We start from the raw sequence: 17,548 nt of genomic DNA, 5'->3' as shown, positions 1-17,548 counted from the left end.
AGAGAAAAATATACAATTTTGTCAGCCTCTAAGTTTGTTCAAGTGACTTTTGAAATAACAGTTTCAGCCCAAGTTTTTCACAGTATTGTACATTTTTTCATGAAAGTATTTTTAAATGCCATTGGGTGGAAAGATACCCATTCCAGTACAAAATTATAGTATCAAATATTCAATTTAACAGATTTTAATAGATTTTAAAATGCATCACTTCAAATTTGTGCATTTAACATAGTAACAAACATTTTAAGTACTACCTCAAATTATATTATTAAAATTATTCAGATTTTATTATACACTGGGGGATAATGGAGTAGGAGAAAGATACTAACATTTTTAGACTTTGTATTGAGGAATATATCTCCCTGCCTGCTTTGTAAATAGGGAGAGATTGTATTCAAGATTACCTACCTAGTAAACAACAGAGTTATGGTATAACTAGAGGCCCGGTGCACGAAATTCATGCACAGGGCCGGGGTGTCACTCAGCCCAGCCTGCACCCTCTCCAATCTGGGACCCCTCGAGGGATGTTCGACTGCCCACCGGGATCGGGCCTAAACGAGCAGTCGGACATCCCTCTCACAATCCAGGACTGCTGGCTCCCAACTGCTCACCTGCCTGCCTTCCTGATTGCCCCTAACCACTTCTGCCTGCCAGCCTGATAGCCCCATAACCACTCCCCTGCCAGCCTGATTGATGCCTAGCTGCTTTCCTGCCAGCCTGGTTACCCCCAACTGCCCTCCCCTGCAGGCCTGGTCCCCCCCAACTGCTCTCCCCTGCAGGCCTGGTCCCCCCCAACTGCCCTCCCCTGCAGGCCTGGTTCCCCTGAACTGCTCTCCCCTGCAGGCCTGGGTCCCTCCCAACTGCCTTTCCCTGCAGGCCTGGTGGCCCCCAACTTCCCTCCCTTGCAGGCCTGGTGGCCCCCAACTTCCCTCCCTTGCAGGCCTGGTCCCTCCCAACTGCCCTCCCCTGCTGGCCATCTTGTGGTGGCCATCTTGTGTCCACATGGGGGCAGGATCTTTGACCACATGGGGGCAGCCATCTTGTGTGTTGGAGTGATGGTCAATCTGCATATTACTCTTTTATTAGATAGGATACTAACTGATGCCAAATAATTCATGATTTATTTTATTTTTATTTCATTATTTTTATTTTATTTTTGTTTAATCCTCACCTGAGGATATGTTTAGAGAGAGGAAGGGAAGGGGAGAGAGAATATAAATGTGAGAGAGAAACATCCATCGGTTGCTCCCTCCCATACATGCCCCAACTGGGTCTGGAACCTGCTTCCCAGGTATGTGCCCTGACCTAGAATCGAACCCACAACTTTTCAGTGTATGGGATAATGCTCCAACCAACTGAGCCACCTAGCCAGGGCATGACTTATTTATGTTAAGAAGACATACACAGGACAGTTTTATTCTGTGAACTATTTTTGAAAAGCATATTTGGTTTATTTTCCACATTTTATTTCAACAGATACTAAGTGAATAATACTGCTTATTTTATGGTATGTTAATATTACATTACTAGTCTAGTAATAAATCATTTCTTCCTCTAAGATATAGGATTAATAATGTAAATGGGGTTAATAATCTCACCCTGAACAGATTTAAGAATTAAATGAAAGAATATTTACCCCCCCCAAAAAAAAACAAAAACACACTCAAAACAATTAAATACAGAACATATAAAGTGACATTGTTGGTAGCAGTACAATTATCATCATTGGTGCCTTCTAACACTTGCCCTCACTTAGTGCTAATGGAAAAAAAACACAGTATTTTGAAAGTACTCACTTTGTAAATATGTCTGAAGTTGTTATAATGAGCATATTTAAATTGTAAAGATGATATATTCTTATACATTAATTTGAGATAGTTTTAAAATATCTCAATTAAATGAATGTTTGCAAATATATTTATTTTTGCTTTTACTTTTTCTTTTTTAAATTTTTTTCTTTATTGATTAAAGTATTACATAGGTGTCCTTATCCCCCTTTTGCCCCCCCACCCCCCCACCCACTCATGCCCTCATCCCCCTGGTGTCTGTGTCCATTGGTTAGGCTTATATGCATGCATACAAGTCCTTTGGTTGATCTCCCCCCTTTACCCCCACCCTCCCCTGGTTTACATGTGTATAATATTCATTTAATAATAGGAAGCATCATCCGAATGTGTTATGTAAGTATTAGTAAAAGGAGGATTCCGTTGTATTCATTAGCACATGGATGAGAAAATGCAGTCAGAGAAGAAAGCAAATTAACGATAAGCCAAATCCAAATTGTGAGGGAACTAAGCAGCAAAATACTCTTTCACATTGGTCTATAAAGAATATCCAACTGTCCCTGCTGTGTATGCATAAGCTCTGAGGTCTCCATTAAATTGCATATGTCTATAAATAGGTATAGATGCTCCAAGATGCATGGAGATAGCTATCTGTAGTAGCTTATTATAATAAATGTCTCTTTTGCTGAACTGCAGTGATAAGGACTGTATATCTACTATTGCCTATAATGAGTTACTCTTGTCCCTGCAGTACTACGGGATGACTTCAGACAAAATCCCTCCGATGTCATGGTGGCAGTGGGGGAGCCCGCAGTGATGGAGTGCCAGCCGCCACGAGGCCATCCTGAGCCCACCATTTCTTGGAAGAAAGATGGCTCTCCACTGGACGACAAAGATGAAAGGATAACTGTGAGTACTGAGTTCATCAGTGGGATCACCTCCAGAGCTCGCCGTATATATCTCCACTAAAGAAAAAGAGAAAAGTGAAGGTTTTTTTGTTTGTTTTTTAAAATAATAGGTTGCAATATCTCCCATTTTTATGTCACTTAGTTTGAAGATTAGTAAAAGAAAAATATAATTTATGTGTTAATGTCTAAAAGTTAACTAATACATAGTTTTATGTATGACTTGGTTATTATCATAACTCAGGGTATATCACATTTCCATGTGTTACAATAAAAGTTAATTTTAAAAATATCAGGTCATAGAGTATGTTTTCAGTAGGCTTCCTAAAAGTCACTTCAGGATTTTTTCTGTTTCTGCTTTTTAAATTGCTTTTCTAGTTCTATAGAATAGTTCAGTCTTGTTTCTGAACAATAAAATCTCATCTGAATGATGCCTACTGATGGATTTACTCATTCCAAAATAAAATCATGTGACTAGATTATTGGATTTAAAATTCTGTTGTGATATAAGCAGAATAAATCTGTAGTAAGTAATGATGCATTTTCCTCTTTCCATCAGTGATTCTCTGTGACTTCTTTTTCTTTGCATTTTTGTATTGTGAAAGGTATTTACTAAGCCACCTAAATAAACCAGCTTTTGTTGACCCCATGATTGTACAGTATTTCCCTTTGGCATTTCCTTTGTTCTGCACATGCTCTCTGCCATTGTGAAGTCATTGGCCAAGTTACCCTGGAGAATCTGTGTGCTATACTTATAGAAGAATAAGGTTATAACACAGACCACATACTCCTAATAAATGCTTTCACTGTTTATTTACAGATTAGCATGAGAATTAAGTAGTGAAGAAAGTAGAGGGGTTTATGGTAGACAACGTTTTAGGGACCTTGAAAGAAAATCAGGTGTTTTTCCTGTACTGAACTGAATAAAAATTAGTATCTCAAAGGGTTTTTATAATTTGAGGAATTGGGGTAAGAACAGCCTAGCTCTACTTTTAAGCATTTTTTTATAGTTCTACAAAGTGAACTATATGTGGAAACATTGGTTTGGGGAAATGAAGTCAAGAGCACAAGGGGAATGGAACAAAAGCTTCTCTTATTACTGTTAACAGATTCCTTTAGATTTATGCACAATCAAGATAATATTTTTCTTGAAAACATATTTTAAGTCATTTAATGATAATTACCTATAACTTTCATTTCTCTGACCTAATGATTCATACACACTAAAACCATTATCTTTCTCCTTCATGTTTTTCCTGGTGACCAATTTGTGTTTAATACAAATTAATGATAAAAATTTTAGCATTGGCATCCAGATGGTATGGCTCAGTGGTTGAGCATCGAGCCAGGAACCAAGAGGCCACTGATTCGATTCCCTGTCAGGGCACATGCCCAGGTTGTGAGCTCGATCCCCTGTCGGGGGAGTGCAGGAGGCAGCCAATTGATGATGATGTTTCTCTCTCATCATTGATGTTTCTATCTCTCGCTCCCTCTCCCTTTTCTCTCTCTAAAAAAAAAAATAAAATAAAAAGATCAATAAAATAAAGTAAAAATTTCAGCATTGGTGATGCAGCATTGAACAGCTCCCAATGAGTGCCCTTCTGGAGTTGATATTCTGTGACTGAGTATACAGGTAAAACAAAAGCAGATGGTATAACACATGGTACATTAGACTATAGTACGTTCTATAAACAATAAAGTAGTGCAGGGCTAGACAGACAGGATTGGGAAGAATCTCAGTGTTTAATAGGATGACCAGAGAATGCCTCACATAAAGACCAGTAAAAAATTGAGGGAGGGAACTTTCCAGGTATCTGGGAAAGTATTCTAAGTGGAACAAACTATAAGGTTAAAGACCCTATTGCAGGGCATACCTAACAGATTGGAAAAGGAGCAAAGCGGATGGTGTGGAGTGAGGACAGTTGAGATTTGGAGCAGATGGCATCAGGGATAACAACAAGCCAGACTGTGTAGTACCTTACAGTCCTTGCAAATAGTTTGGCTTTTCTCCCAAGAGACGTGTAAAGCATCGAGGGGTTTTGGCAGGATCCACGGAAGAGTGATAATGGCAGAAGTAGGGAGACAAGTTGGGAGCATTTTCGGTTATCCTGGCAAAAGGGAAATGTGGTCTGGATCAATCTGCTAGGAGGGGAAGGAGAGTAGTGGTTAGAGCCTGGATCTGCTGTGAAGCAACAGCTGTCAGAATCTAACAGATTGGATGTGGCTTGTTAGAAAAAGCGAAGAGTCAAGGTTTATCTTTATGCATTGGTCCGAGCGGCAGAAAAGATAGAGATGCTGTTAACTGAGATGTTGTTAATTATAGTAAAAGAAGATTTGGGGTAGAAGTTATCAAGAGCTCAGTTTCAGAAGTTATCAAGAGCTCAATTGTAATTTTGAAATTCTTATTAGATATCCACAAATGTCAAATAGGCAGTGGAAACGTGAGTCAGAAATTCAGAGTTGAGGTTGAGGCTGGAGAAAAAATTGTGTTGTGGTGAATATAACGAGTACTTATTTCCGTGCATGCAATCCTCCCCTCCTTCTGGGCAGATGAAAGCCTTGGCTTCCCAGTTTCCTCGCTGTAGGGCAGACCACTTTGACTAGTTCAGCTTCATGGGCTGTGAGTGGAAATTAAAGATATTAAATACTATGAGGGAGCCTCCAGCACGCTCTTTTCCATGTGGCCTCCAGAGAGTCCACATGTTCCAGGTAGTGAAGCTACAGCAGGAAAGCCACCCAAAGAGCCTGAGCCCCAGAGTCATGTGTCCCAGAACTTTCCACTCCACATCTGGCTCCCATGATGGACATGTAGAATGAATGAGAAATAAATCTTCCTGGTATTAAGTCACAGAGTAGTTCTTACCACGGACTAATGTAGCTCATTTTGAGGAATATGGGAGTCATCAGCATGTACATATTATTGAAAAATGGGAGAATGGAATTCACCAGAAAGCTTTTGTGGGTGTGTGTGTTTTATTTTGTATCTGCATTTTTGTGACGTTAACAGTTTAAAACTGCTCTAGTAAATTTTATTAAAATAAAAAATTTTGAAATATCCTTTTGTATCATATACTGAATTTGAAAAAATGTTATGGTTTATGCACTAATGTTTAAATTATTATAGGATCTTCATTTGCCTTTTGTTGTCTAGAGGGTGCTATCCTGTCAACACCAGTACCAGTTCCTCCACATATTAGTAGTTTTAGAATCAATATAAGAACCACCACCAATCAGGAATAAAACAATTTAAAGTAGCAATATAACCTATGACTATGAAATGATGCCAAGATGTTAATGTCTAAATAATTTTAAAATCGTTTAAATGATGCCAAAATGATGATTCACGATATTGTTCCATATGCTAGGAAGTTGTAACATCTGAAACTTTTACTATTTCTAAGACCATCTGTGTGTTTTGTATAAATTATGACTGTTAAACTGATAAAACACTAGAGGTAATATGCACATTTACATATGCAGGGAAATTAATAGATTAAAATTCAGCAGTTTGGGTTTAAAAGGACAGTCTTTATTTAGAATATAATTGTTTTTGTTTTATTTCCTTCCTTTAGGCAAAAGTAAAACTAATCAAAGCAAACTCTTAAAATACAAACAGAATACCCAATATTATTTCCATTTTTTTAAATTGAAAGTAAATTCTTAAGAGATGTTAGTTATTAGATATTTTATGTGAGTCTTCTTTCCTACGGTTTGCTTTCAAATGATTGTTTTCATTTCTGTTGTTCACATACTTTGCCAAATGTGTTGAGTACAGACGAACAGGAGATTAAAGTCCGTAATATCCTTACGAAAGGCAAGTGAAGACTGCATGGTTATTGCTACAGTTTTGGCTATAGGAATTTCTAGAGTTCTTTAATGTGGTGGCTTTCTTTGTTGAAAATTGAAAGTACGACTCTCCCAGCTGTGAGAACAAAGACACACCCTACAAAAAAGGGGAAATACGTAATTGAATTGCAGCTGCACCTGTATTTTTTGATGTTAAGTCATTTTTTTTTTTTTACATTGACCTGGATTCTGAGCCAAATTTTAGATCTATGGCGATTACAAACCAGGAACATATATACATAGCATTTTCTTATTTTCCTACCTGAAGAAGAATCTTTTTGAACTCTGCTGGCACATATTCCTGAGAATAATTTGAAGGAGGCCTTAGATGATGTTTGTCTTTTTTCTAAATGTAAGTATTTATATTTAGAGTTAAAATTAGAAGTAGTTTGTTTAACTGGCAGGCTGGATTAAATAGATTTACTTCATGTGACTTAGTCATAACCATTATTATTAATAAATGAAATTTTCTCATAAAGATGTATCAGAGGACCAAAGACTTCTTTTTTATATAAAATATTCAGATATACCTTACAAAAGTGATATACTTATTTTATTACATTACATTTTGGAAATATTGTACTGACCTTATTTTGTAAGGTTGTCAAAATGAGACTATTGAAAAGAAAAGTAATACCAGATATTGAAAAAAAATTTCATGTTCAAAAATAAAACCTAACATTGTCCTTGAATTAATGAGAAAGGTAAATACAGTTGAAAGTTGACATCACAAATACTTTCCTATACTATAAAAGGCCTTAATTATGTAAAAGGATTATGTTGAATAAAACCTGACAAATAGACCCCAAAAGGCCCAATAAAAGTTTTAGTATGATTTTTGGATTTCTGAATGGAATGAAAAGTCATTGGTAATGAAGGAAGAGAAAGTTGCTGATGCCAAAACATTGTGAAAAGGTGTTAAATTTATTTTCAAATTTGCAACTTACTTTATATTTGTTGACCTGTGTGATTTTAATATTGTTATCTTAGTGGAAAGTTAAGTGTGTTATAAATCAGCACCATTTTTGGAATCACACACAATTGCATGAAGTCTGAGGCATCAGTTTTCCAAAGCTTTCCACTGGGTCTCTGAGATGAACATCCTACAGGAATGGCATGCATAGAGATGGAAGGAAATATAGCCAACTTCTCACAGAGAATAGTTTATAAATAAAACTTATTTAATTACTTATTATAAGCATAATAATAAATGTATTCATATCTTAAAATATTAATCTACCCAATAGTACCTAAAACAATAGCAACTATATGGTTCACATCAACATATTATAAATTAGGATAGCAAATTGATACTATAATTTTAATAAAACAAATGATTCTTGTATGTATTTATATATGAGATCTGGTGATTTATGGCTAGCAATTAGAACTTCATATTTGGATTAGTAAATAAATATGTATAGAAACAATAGTAATTTCTCAATACCTGGAACATAGTAAATATGCTGTAAATGTTTATGAAATGTTGCAAGTTCTTCTGCTTAAGTCTACTATGAAAACAAGTAGAAAAATAACCACTCCATTTTTTTTGAGATATTTCAAACAAAGGTGTCAAAACTCAATAAGCCATTTTTTTTCCATTATGGCACACTTATATCAGTCAATTCAGTCTTCTGGAGAAGATAAAGAAGAAGAAGATGATGATGATTATGATGGTGACAACTGACGACAATGATCGTGGGATGATGGTGACTGATGATAGTGAACACTTAATGTAGCACTTACTATGCACCAGATCCTACTCTAAGCACTTTATATATATTGACCCATTTAATTCTGACAACTCTGTCAGAGAAATGCTAAAATTTCACTAATGTAGTGGTTAACTCCAAATTGGAGGGACAATTATGGGGGCAACTGGCTTTTGTTCTCTGATAACATTTCCTATAGGGTCCTATAGATTTTGCTTCATACATAGAGACTCTGATTTGCTATCAATGCAAATCTCAAATCAGAATGACAGGAACTCTTAGTTCCCACCGTGAAATATTATCTTTAAGTTTACAAGGGTCTGAATACTTTAGTTCACATAGTGGAGGTATGGTGGTCTTTAAACTAAGTTTGGCATATTTGAGAATTAGTCCATATATTTGTCCAGTAGTGAAAAGTATAACAATATAAAAGATCTATAAAATTTGAAGTTTAGTAGTTTCACAAAAGATGGCATAGAAATGGTCAAGTTCGACCAAAGATTATAGTTCAGATAAACTAAAATTATTTATTCTGGACTCTAGAAATCTTACATTAAAATATATTAAAAGATTAAAGAGGATGATAATTGGTCACCATGTAGCATTTAGGGAAAAAGGATTTATATTAAAAAGAATGTTACAAATCAGTTAATCAACTGAATGTTAAGTATCCAAATTGCAGATTAGCCAGGTTTAATATCATCAGTTGTACACATTTCAAAAGTTATTGCTGAAAAATTAAGGAATTAAGAGAAATTGTATAATAATGGGAAACTGAGTTAAAGAAAATATGCTTGGCCCTGTCTGGGTAGTTCAGTTGGTTAGATCATTGTCCTGATGCACCAAGGTTGTGGGTTTGAGACCCGGTCATGGTACATACAAGAACCAGAGACACAAAAGCATGAACAGACTGTTGAACCTCAGAGGGAAGGCAGTGGGTGGTGGGTGGTGGGTGGGAAGAGATCAACCAATGAACTCCTATGCATATATGTATAACCTGTGGACACAGACAATGGGCTAGTGAGTGATTGGGGGTGGGGGAGGGAAAAGGCTGGAAGAAGTTAATGGGGAGAAAAGGACCTGTGTAATACTTTTAACAATAAAGATTAAAAATAAAATAAAATGAAATGAAAGCTGCTAGTTAAAAAAAAAGAATCAGCCAATGAATGTATGAGCAATTGGAACAACAAATTGAACTTTCTCATTCTCTCTGTCTCTCACTTTCCCTTCCTCTCTCTCTATTTCTCTCTCTCTAAAATCAGTAAAAAAATAAAACATTATTGATGTAGTGGCTTGGCAATTTTATATAGATACAGTAAAATATAGTTAAAAACTAACACAGTGCCCAGGCAACGTGGCTCAGTGGATGAGCGTCAACCCATGAACCAAGTCATAGTTCCATTCCAGGAGGTCATGGTTCAATTCCTGGTCAGGGTACATGCCTGGCTTATGGGCTCGATCCCCAATGTGGGGCTTGCAAGAGGCAGCCAATCAATGATTCTCCCTCATCATTGATGTTTCTATCTCACTCTCCCTCTCCATTCCTCTTGAAAATAAATAAAAAATATCTTACCTAGTAATAGACAAATGTAAATTGACCATACCTCTGCTATGCCCACAGCCAATCAGAGTGAGTATGCAAATTAACCCAACAAAGATGGAAGTTAATTTGCATACGTACCTGGGTCCCAGGAACATCCTCGGCACCCAGGTCACTCTGAGCTGGCCATCGGAGGAGTGGGGGGGCAGGGGCCGAGCCTGTGATAGGAGGGGCGGGGGAACAAATCAATGGAAACATATCCTCAGGTGAGGATAAAAAAAAAAAAAAAGAAAGAAAGAAATGTCATATCCTATGAAAGACACATCTTAAAAATGCCTAAAGAAAGTTGTCATTTTTTTCATGGTGAAGGGACTGGAGTCCGTGTTGTTGAAAATGCCTTGGCGGTTGAGGTGGCTGGCAGTGGGGTGATGGGGCTGGCACCTTCCCCTAATTAGCCCGGTTGCCTCCCGCAAAGGGAGGATGTCAGTAGGACATCCCCTAAGGGCTCCCAGTATGTGAGAGGGGGCAGGCTGGGCTGAGGGACCCTTCCCCAGTGCATGAATTTCGTGCCCTGGGCCCCTAGTCTTTAAAAAAAAACCACAAACTAACACAGTAACAATACAATGTAAATAGTGTGATCTATCTGAACTCAATTCTTAAATTTTAGAGTTACTTTCTTCATAATACACTTTGAGTGTCATTTATTGTGTTCTAGAGGCCCGGTGCACAGATTCGTGCACCAGTGGGGTCACTCGGCCTGGTCTGCGGAGATGGGGCCGAAACCAGCTCTCCAACATCCCCCAAGGGGTCCCGGATTGCAAGACGGTGGTTCTTGGGTGACGCAACCCCGAATCAGGCTCCCTTCTCTCTGGTTCCGGGTGCGTCACCCAAGAACCGCAGCTGCCAAATCACCACAGCTAGGTAGCTCCTGTGTTGAGCGTCTGCCCCCTGGTGGTCAGTGCGCGTCATAGCTACCAGTCAGATGGTCACTTAGGCTTTTATATATATATATAGATAATTTTATTTTAGTGTTTAATAGAAGAGCTTAAAAGACATATTTTCATGTTTGAAATTCTTACATGCTTTATTTATCCTCTATGTATGTGGCTTTGTGACATAAACATTTTTTAATGACTTGTGTTATTCCTTGTTATAAGCTGTGTCTTGAATTTTTTATTATTTTTCCTACCTGTCCTCAACAGAGCATGCTACAAATATTCTATGTGTCTTAACAGATTTTATTTATGGTTTACTTAATCAAAAAGAATAACTTGGTGATGGGAAAAATAATTTTATTGTAAGTTATTTCTCTCAAAGCCATAGTCCAACCAGAAACCATGTCATTGTCAATATCACCTACTTATCATGTAAGTGTATTAAGACTTAATATTCTTCTTTGAGATGTGTGCAAAAAATTTTACAGCATTAATGCGCTTTAACATGATGAGCCAGCATATTTAGTAGCTTTTTCTTTAGGTTTTTACTTAGATGGGATGATCAGCCATCCTGCTTTGCTGGGAACTACCCTGTGTTAGCACTGAAAACCCTTAGTTCTGGGAAAAACCCTGGGTTTGGGAAAACTGGGACAGTTGGTCACCCTAAGCCTGGATAGCTTAAAGGAATTGCTTTATATGTGAATAAGAAATCACATTCATACAAGGTAAGGAAAAAGTAGTTAAAATAAATAGAACAGTTTTAAGTATGTAATTTCTGTCATAAGCAAGTTAAGGATGAGAAAATCATTAGTGAAACTAGGAGAAAATTCAGTTACATATAAAAAAATAATTTAACACTTCCTATTCCCATGCTAAAGAGGTACAATTGTTAAAATGCTACATCATCAGTTCTTATTCCAGTACTTTTCTGTTTCCTGCGTGTCTTTATAGGTTTCTTTGATTGCCCTTGTTGATGTGATATTTTGATAAATAGCAGCTGATTCACATCCCACCCAAATCCCCAGTGTCCTCCAGATCCTTTGCAAATTTGGCATTCAGCCCTCTCCTTGCCAATGGCTTCCTTTCGCCAAAATTCCCACATGTCTCCTTCCTAAACCATCTGCTCCTCCTCCCTTCCTTCGATTAGTGGTTTCCTCTGGTTTTCCAATTTCTTTCATTGTTCGCTGCCTGCTGCTTCCTTTTCCTCTGTCCTCCCCTAGAGGAAATGAACATACTTAATGCAGCTTATGTCATAGAGCCCCTTTTCCCTGAGAAGTTAAATTTGTGTTCCTGCAAAATTCATATGTAGTTCTGTTGTACAAAGGTCAAAGGAAACTGGTGTAGTGAACCAGAATTTTTTTTCTTTCCATCTTACATGAAGTAATACACACTCTATATGTTAGCCTTTTTAAGAAATAAAAATGTTAGCCATTATTTAAATTTAACATAAATCAGTATAAATCTATAATCTAATCACAGGACTGAAGAATTGAGTTAAAAAGTAAATATATGGCCTATCCTCTTTTATTTTCAAATTTTATGATGGAAACGTATTAAATGTTGATTCTGGATTAGTAGACTAAAATAGAATCATAGGCATTACAAGAACACATTATAACTTCAGATTTCAATATCTATTAAATTCATGACCTAATGGACATTTTGATCTCTAAAAATTCCATTGTTTCCATTTGTGAGATGAATTGTCTGATCATTCTTATATTGGCTCATGGTTTCATTGTAGGGATCCAGTGAGAAATACATGTTAACTGTCATTGTAAATGGTAGCACACTCTGTTAAGTACTGGGTATTCTGGTTCTGATTGTTGTTTGTATACTTGCCTGAACTCTGGATATATTTAGTCATCAAAACAATAATGGAAAAGGAAAATAAACTGTTTATGTGATAAAAAAATTTCAACTTTTCCAAATAAACAAAAAGACCATATAAATGTATGTTAAAAGAGATCCAGCATTTATGTATCTTGTAGTTTTATCTATAGCTCATAAGCAACTGTGATAAAATTTCCAGTGTTTCAGAATTGCCATGAGTGTTTACTGTTAATGAATATTATGAGTAAATAAAGTAGTTAGACTAATACTAATATTAACAAACCAATTTGAGACCTATGTACACCTTTACCAAAGATGCAATAATCAACTGGAAATTCTACAAGAGAATGAAGCCCTAATGCCCTAAGGCAGCCACTATGTCTGATAAATTGACTTTTCTCCCAGTTATATACAATTCTTTTTTTTAAAAAATATATTTTATTGATATTTCACAGAGAGGAAGGGAGAGGGATAGAGAGCTAGAAACATCGATGAGAGAGAAACATCGATCAGCTGCCTCCTGCACACCTCCCACTGGGGATGTGCCCGCAACCAAGGTACATGCCCTTGACCGGAATCGAACCCGGGACCTTTCAGTCCGCAGGCCGACGCTCTATCCACTGAGCCAAACCGGTTTCGGCTATATACAATTCTTAGTGTCACTGAGAAATGTTGTGATTCAGATGAGGTACACTGGTTGAGAAAGTTTGGTTTATCTTCCTAAGAAACATCCTGAAACTTTCCAAAAACTTGTAATTCTATTCAAATAATTACATACACTCATCATATTTGGACACTGAAACTAGAAAAAAGAAAACCTTGTGCAGTCCAAGCACTCTTTTGAAAGGATTGTAATAAACTAAAGCCTTCTCATTTCTAGAAAAGACATTAGTTTAGATGACAATATGATTATAAACATAATTCCAGTGAGTATTTGGTTGTTTCTCTAACTTTTCATTATTTGAGTTACATGTGCATTTAAAATCTTGGATGTCAAGAGATTTAAGTACCAAATTATTAGTCTTTCAATATGCTATTCCCTCTGCATGGAATGTTCTGACCATTACCCCCGTAGTCTGACTCATTCATTTTTCAAGTTCCAAGTTAAAGGCAACTTGTTCAGAGGAGCCTTCTGCAGAACCCCACTGTGCATACCCACACTAGATTTACCTTCAAGTTATCTGTTCCTTTTCCTTTCCCTAAGTATTTTTCTCTTAAGCTGTTGTAACTCTTCACTTATAAATTACTCATCTAATATACATAAGGCACGTAAAGGCCAACTGTATTTCCTGTGTCTGTCTTATAGTAGGAGTTAAATACATGTTTCTTAAAAAATATTAAATGAATGAAATATAAATCGGAAATGTAAAGTTGCTACTCTGAACATACATCATTTCATTTCCATATATACACTTATATATTTGTTTTCTCATTCACCCATAAAATTAAAAGGTGGTATTATCCTCACAATTTTTTTCAAAAGCATGGCTTTTCATTGGCTTAATAGTACGAGAAGGAAACTATATCACACAAGTTAATTATGTGAGTAAATATATTTGTGTAAGTGTGACTTACAGGTACAGAATCTTAAGAGATGGAGCTAACTTGAGAGATTGTGAATATGCAAGCCTCTTCATTTCTAAGAAGAACAGAAAAGACAGGGAAGTTGATTTGTTCTGAGTGACTTAATGGATCTGTACTGTGAATCAGCTGAAAGAGCCACACCTCTCAGTGCCATTCTTCTTCCTGTTCTGATTCTTCCCATGACAAACTAGAACTGATCAACCTTCTGAAACATTTAAATCTGATTAAAATATGTTCTAACAAAAAAATTCCATGGGTAAAGTGTATTACTGGATTCATTTCATACAACTTTGCCACTTGTTTCATATTCTAAATTCAGTATTTTCTATCTTGGGACCAGTGTAGAAGATAGTATTTTCATTATATAGGATTTAACAGCTTCATTGGCTTATGTATCAACTGGGTACAAACTTGACCTTATGTAAACTTGATTAGTAATTCTGTGCATAATTTTGCTTTACAAAGTATGTTTTAAAGAACATATCTAAGTTCATCTGAAGTAATTGTCTATCTTAGGTTGCCTCAGAATTTCATTCTAAAATAAAAATCAGTTACAGCAATTTAAGTAGTAAGTTAAGCTTAACTTATGGTCATCTGAGGAAAGTCTCTTATTCTGAAACTCTTTTGTGAAACTGCACTAACAACTACACCTTGATCAAGTCCTTTAATTTTTGAAAATATTAAGATAATATCTTTCCCGACTATTTATTAGGATTATTATGTGAATCAAATCAGAGCAGTGCCAGTGTTTTGAGGACTATTAATGACAGCCTCATTATAAGCTGTTATTTTAAGGGATTCCTGTCTTGATTTCTAGTTAATGTTCATTTTACATTGATAGTAATAATTTGGAAAGATGAGAGACCTGAGATTTTTAACTTCAGAATTAAAAAGAACCATTTTGAATTAGATATATAGCGGACAAAACAAACACAAACAGGATAAACAACACTGATAAAACTGTGATATATATCCTGTTTTGATCATTTTTAAAGTGTATATCAAGTATAGGAGTTTTCTTCTGTATGATATGTACCTTTATGGAGCTTTATAATTTTAGTCTGCATGTTCATTTTTGCCTGAATTCCTTAAGACACCTAGTTGCAATTCCTGCTAAAGTCCTTACAACTTTGCGTAAACTGTAAACCGACTCAAGTACTCCAGAGAGGGTGCAAGAATGTTTGGATGCAGAGATAAGGCTAAATCTTTTCTAGTTCAACAAACGATTTTAGGCACTTTAGGAAACAATATACTAAAAATTTTTAGAGTTTCCTCTAAGTAATGTCAAAAACCTCAGTATGAGTAAAAGTCCTAACATATGTAAAACATCAGAATAATCTTATACAGTTTTGGTAAAGTACAATGTTGGTGTTTTATTATGTTTTGTGTTGTCTCTTAATTGTCAGTAGTCTTAAATCTTTTGAGTTGATTCTGGCCTTTGATTTTTATTTACCAAATAGATTTTCTCTAAAACAGTTTTGAATATATTCCCCCAAATCTAGTCCCACCAAAATGCGAGTTTCAGCCAAAGCAACATTAGACTATAGAGGAATGTCTAGCAGATCTGCCTAAGCAGCCTTCCATGTGGAATCCCACCAGCTCCTGAAATTCACTGAGCCAAAACCTGATGTCTATGTATGCTGCTGTTTAGGATCCATGATCCTTCAGTCAGAGCAGACTTCCAGAAAGTTGAAAGTCTCAGAAATTTGAGTAATCAGCCAAAAAAGCTGCACCTCATAATTCAAATTATCAATACAGTATACCAACCAGAAGTATTATAACTAGAAAATGAACACATGTGATCAGATGCCAAAGCCTGTAGGAATTTCAGATTATTTTCAGATTCCGACATAGAAAGCACACTTACAAATATTATTTTCACCTATTTTTTCCCTTATAATATGTGTTCTCTAAGCAGCTGTGTTTCTTCACTTTCCAAGCAATTTGATTTAGTTGTTTAGGCCACTAAATTTATCCAACTCGCCAAGGACTAGTGGAATTTTACTACTGTCTGGGAACACTTTGTTTAATTATAGGTTAAAGTAGTTTGCCAAATTAAAGGTACAGTCTTTTGTGATTTCAAGGATGGTATTTCAACCAGTTTATTTAAGTGTTCAATTAATTACAGATGAAATGTTTCTCTAAAGATACAGTTTTAAATTTTATCTTAAAACATTGCTTATAAATTTACCTGTAATTTAGAAAATATCTGAGAAATTATATCAAAATATTTTTTGGTAAATTCTCTGTTTTTAAAAAGTTTACTTTTCGAATTGCTTATAATGCTTGTGTTTGTTCTTGATGGCCCAGGTATTTTTTCTGTCTACCACAGGCAGAATGAATGGTAATCGTAAAAAAAAAAAAAAATAATCGTAGATTCAAGAATGCACGTGATTGTGCAAGGCATTCTTTCCTTAAAACATGGCCCAAAATGCAGAAATCAAAGAAATGATTTTCAGCCTTTACATTTAAGTTATTTTAAATCTGAGTACACTGAAGGGAGGAGGCATTTTCATTTCATTATTTACAATCGGGTAAGATTGACTTTATCCATCTCTTCATCTTGTCCATATTGTCACTTTACTTAGATGCTTTCTCAAAGAATAATCCCAAATCTTATGCTGAGGGTGATGTCTTGTCTAATCTAAGGCAGATTCTGTATTTTGTTTAAAAGCTAGTTGCTTTAAAGTACTAATTGGTAGTATTGGTAACATCTGACCATTTCAATTTTTATCTTTTTAAACCCAAAGAATTTGATATGATAAATTGTACACTTGTACAATAATCTGCTGTGCATTAACAAAATTACTAACAGATGGCACCAGTTTCTCTTCTGAAATCCTAAAAGTCTAGGTGATCACAAAGCTTTAAAGGCTGATCACACAAGAAACAGGCTTATGCTGAAAGCACTTTTAGCAGCATCTTCTTGTATGGGAAAATTTTTAAGAGCCCTTGAACTTGATCTGTATAATACTGGTTGAAAATAATGGAAATTTGTCTCCTTGAGTGGATAAAGTATAATTTACCAAGGAATCCATTATTTCTTACTTCTCTGCCTTTTAACATTCACAGAGTCACTTGTCCCTTACCTAGATGTATCACATTGCCATATTGCCCTATGCATCATGCTCATATAAAAGATCTACCCATTTTTATTAGGGAAGCTTGTAAATATTCTGTTTAAATTTTAAACATGCCATGATAATAAGTGCATGTTTATATGGGAAGAGTCATTCCTCTGTATAGGAACTAATGTAAGAATTTACCTAACTACATTTCTCCTAAAAATAACACATGCGCATGGGAAATGTAAACTTGCACATTCTGCCCCCACTGGATGGACTAGTAGCAATTAGGTTGGATGTCCAAACCAGTCAGGCTTATGTCCCAGGGATGGAAGGAGAGCCAT

At 35.9% G+C, this 17,548-nt stretch overlaps 1 protein-coding gene across 8 annotated transcripts in view; it reads left to right on the top strand.

Annotated features, from left to right (window-relative positions):
• The window catches only part of ROBO1 (roundabout guidance receptor 1), a 1,316,070-nt gene that overhangs the window by 1,159,048 nt on the left and 139,474 nt on the right, over positions 1-17,548 (top strand). For all 8 annotated transcript variants that reach the window (XM_080657733.1, XM_080657738.1, XM_080657736.1 and 5 more), the window contains one exon: positions 2,536-2,693. In XM_080657733.1, coding sequence (XP_080513859.1) covers positions 2,536-2,693 — 158 coding nt within the window. The remainder of the gene's footprint in view (positions 1-2,535; positions 2,694-17,548) is intronic.

The sequence above is a fragment of the Plecotus auritus genome, assembly GCF_963455305.1.
Source record: "Plecotus auritus genome assembly, chromosome: 2".
Lineage (NCBI taxonomy): Eukaryota > Metazoa > Chordata > Mammalia > Chiroptera > Vespertilionidae > Plecotus > Plecotus auritus.
Note: the sequence above shows the minus strand (reverse complement) of the source record. Positions and strands in the feature narration are given on the sequence as shown.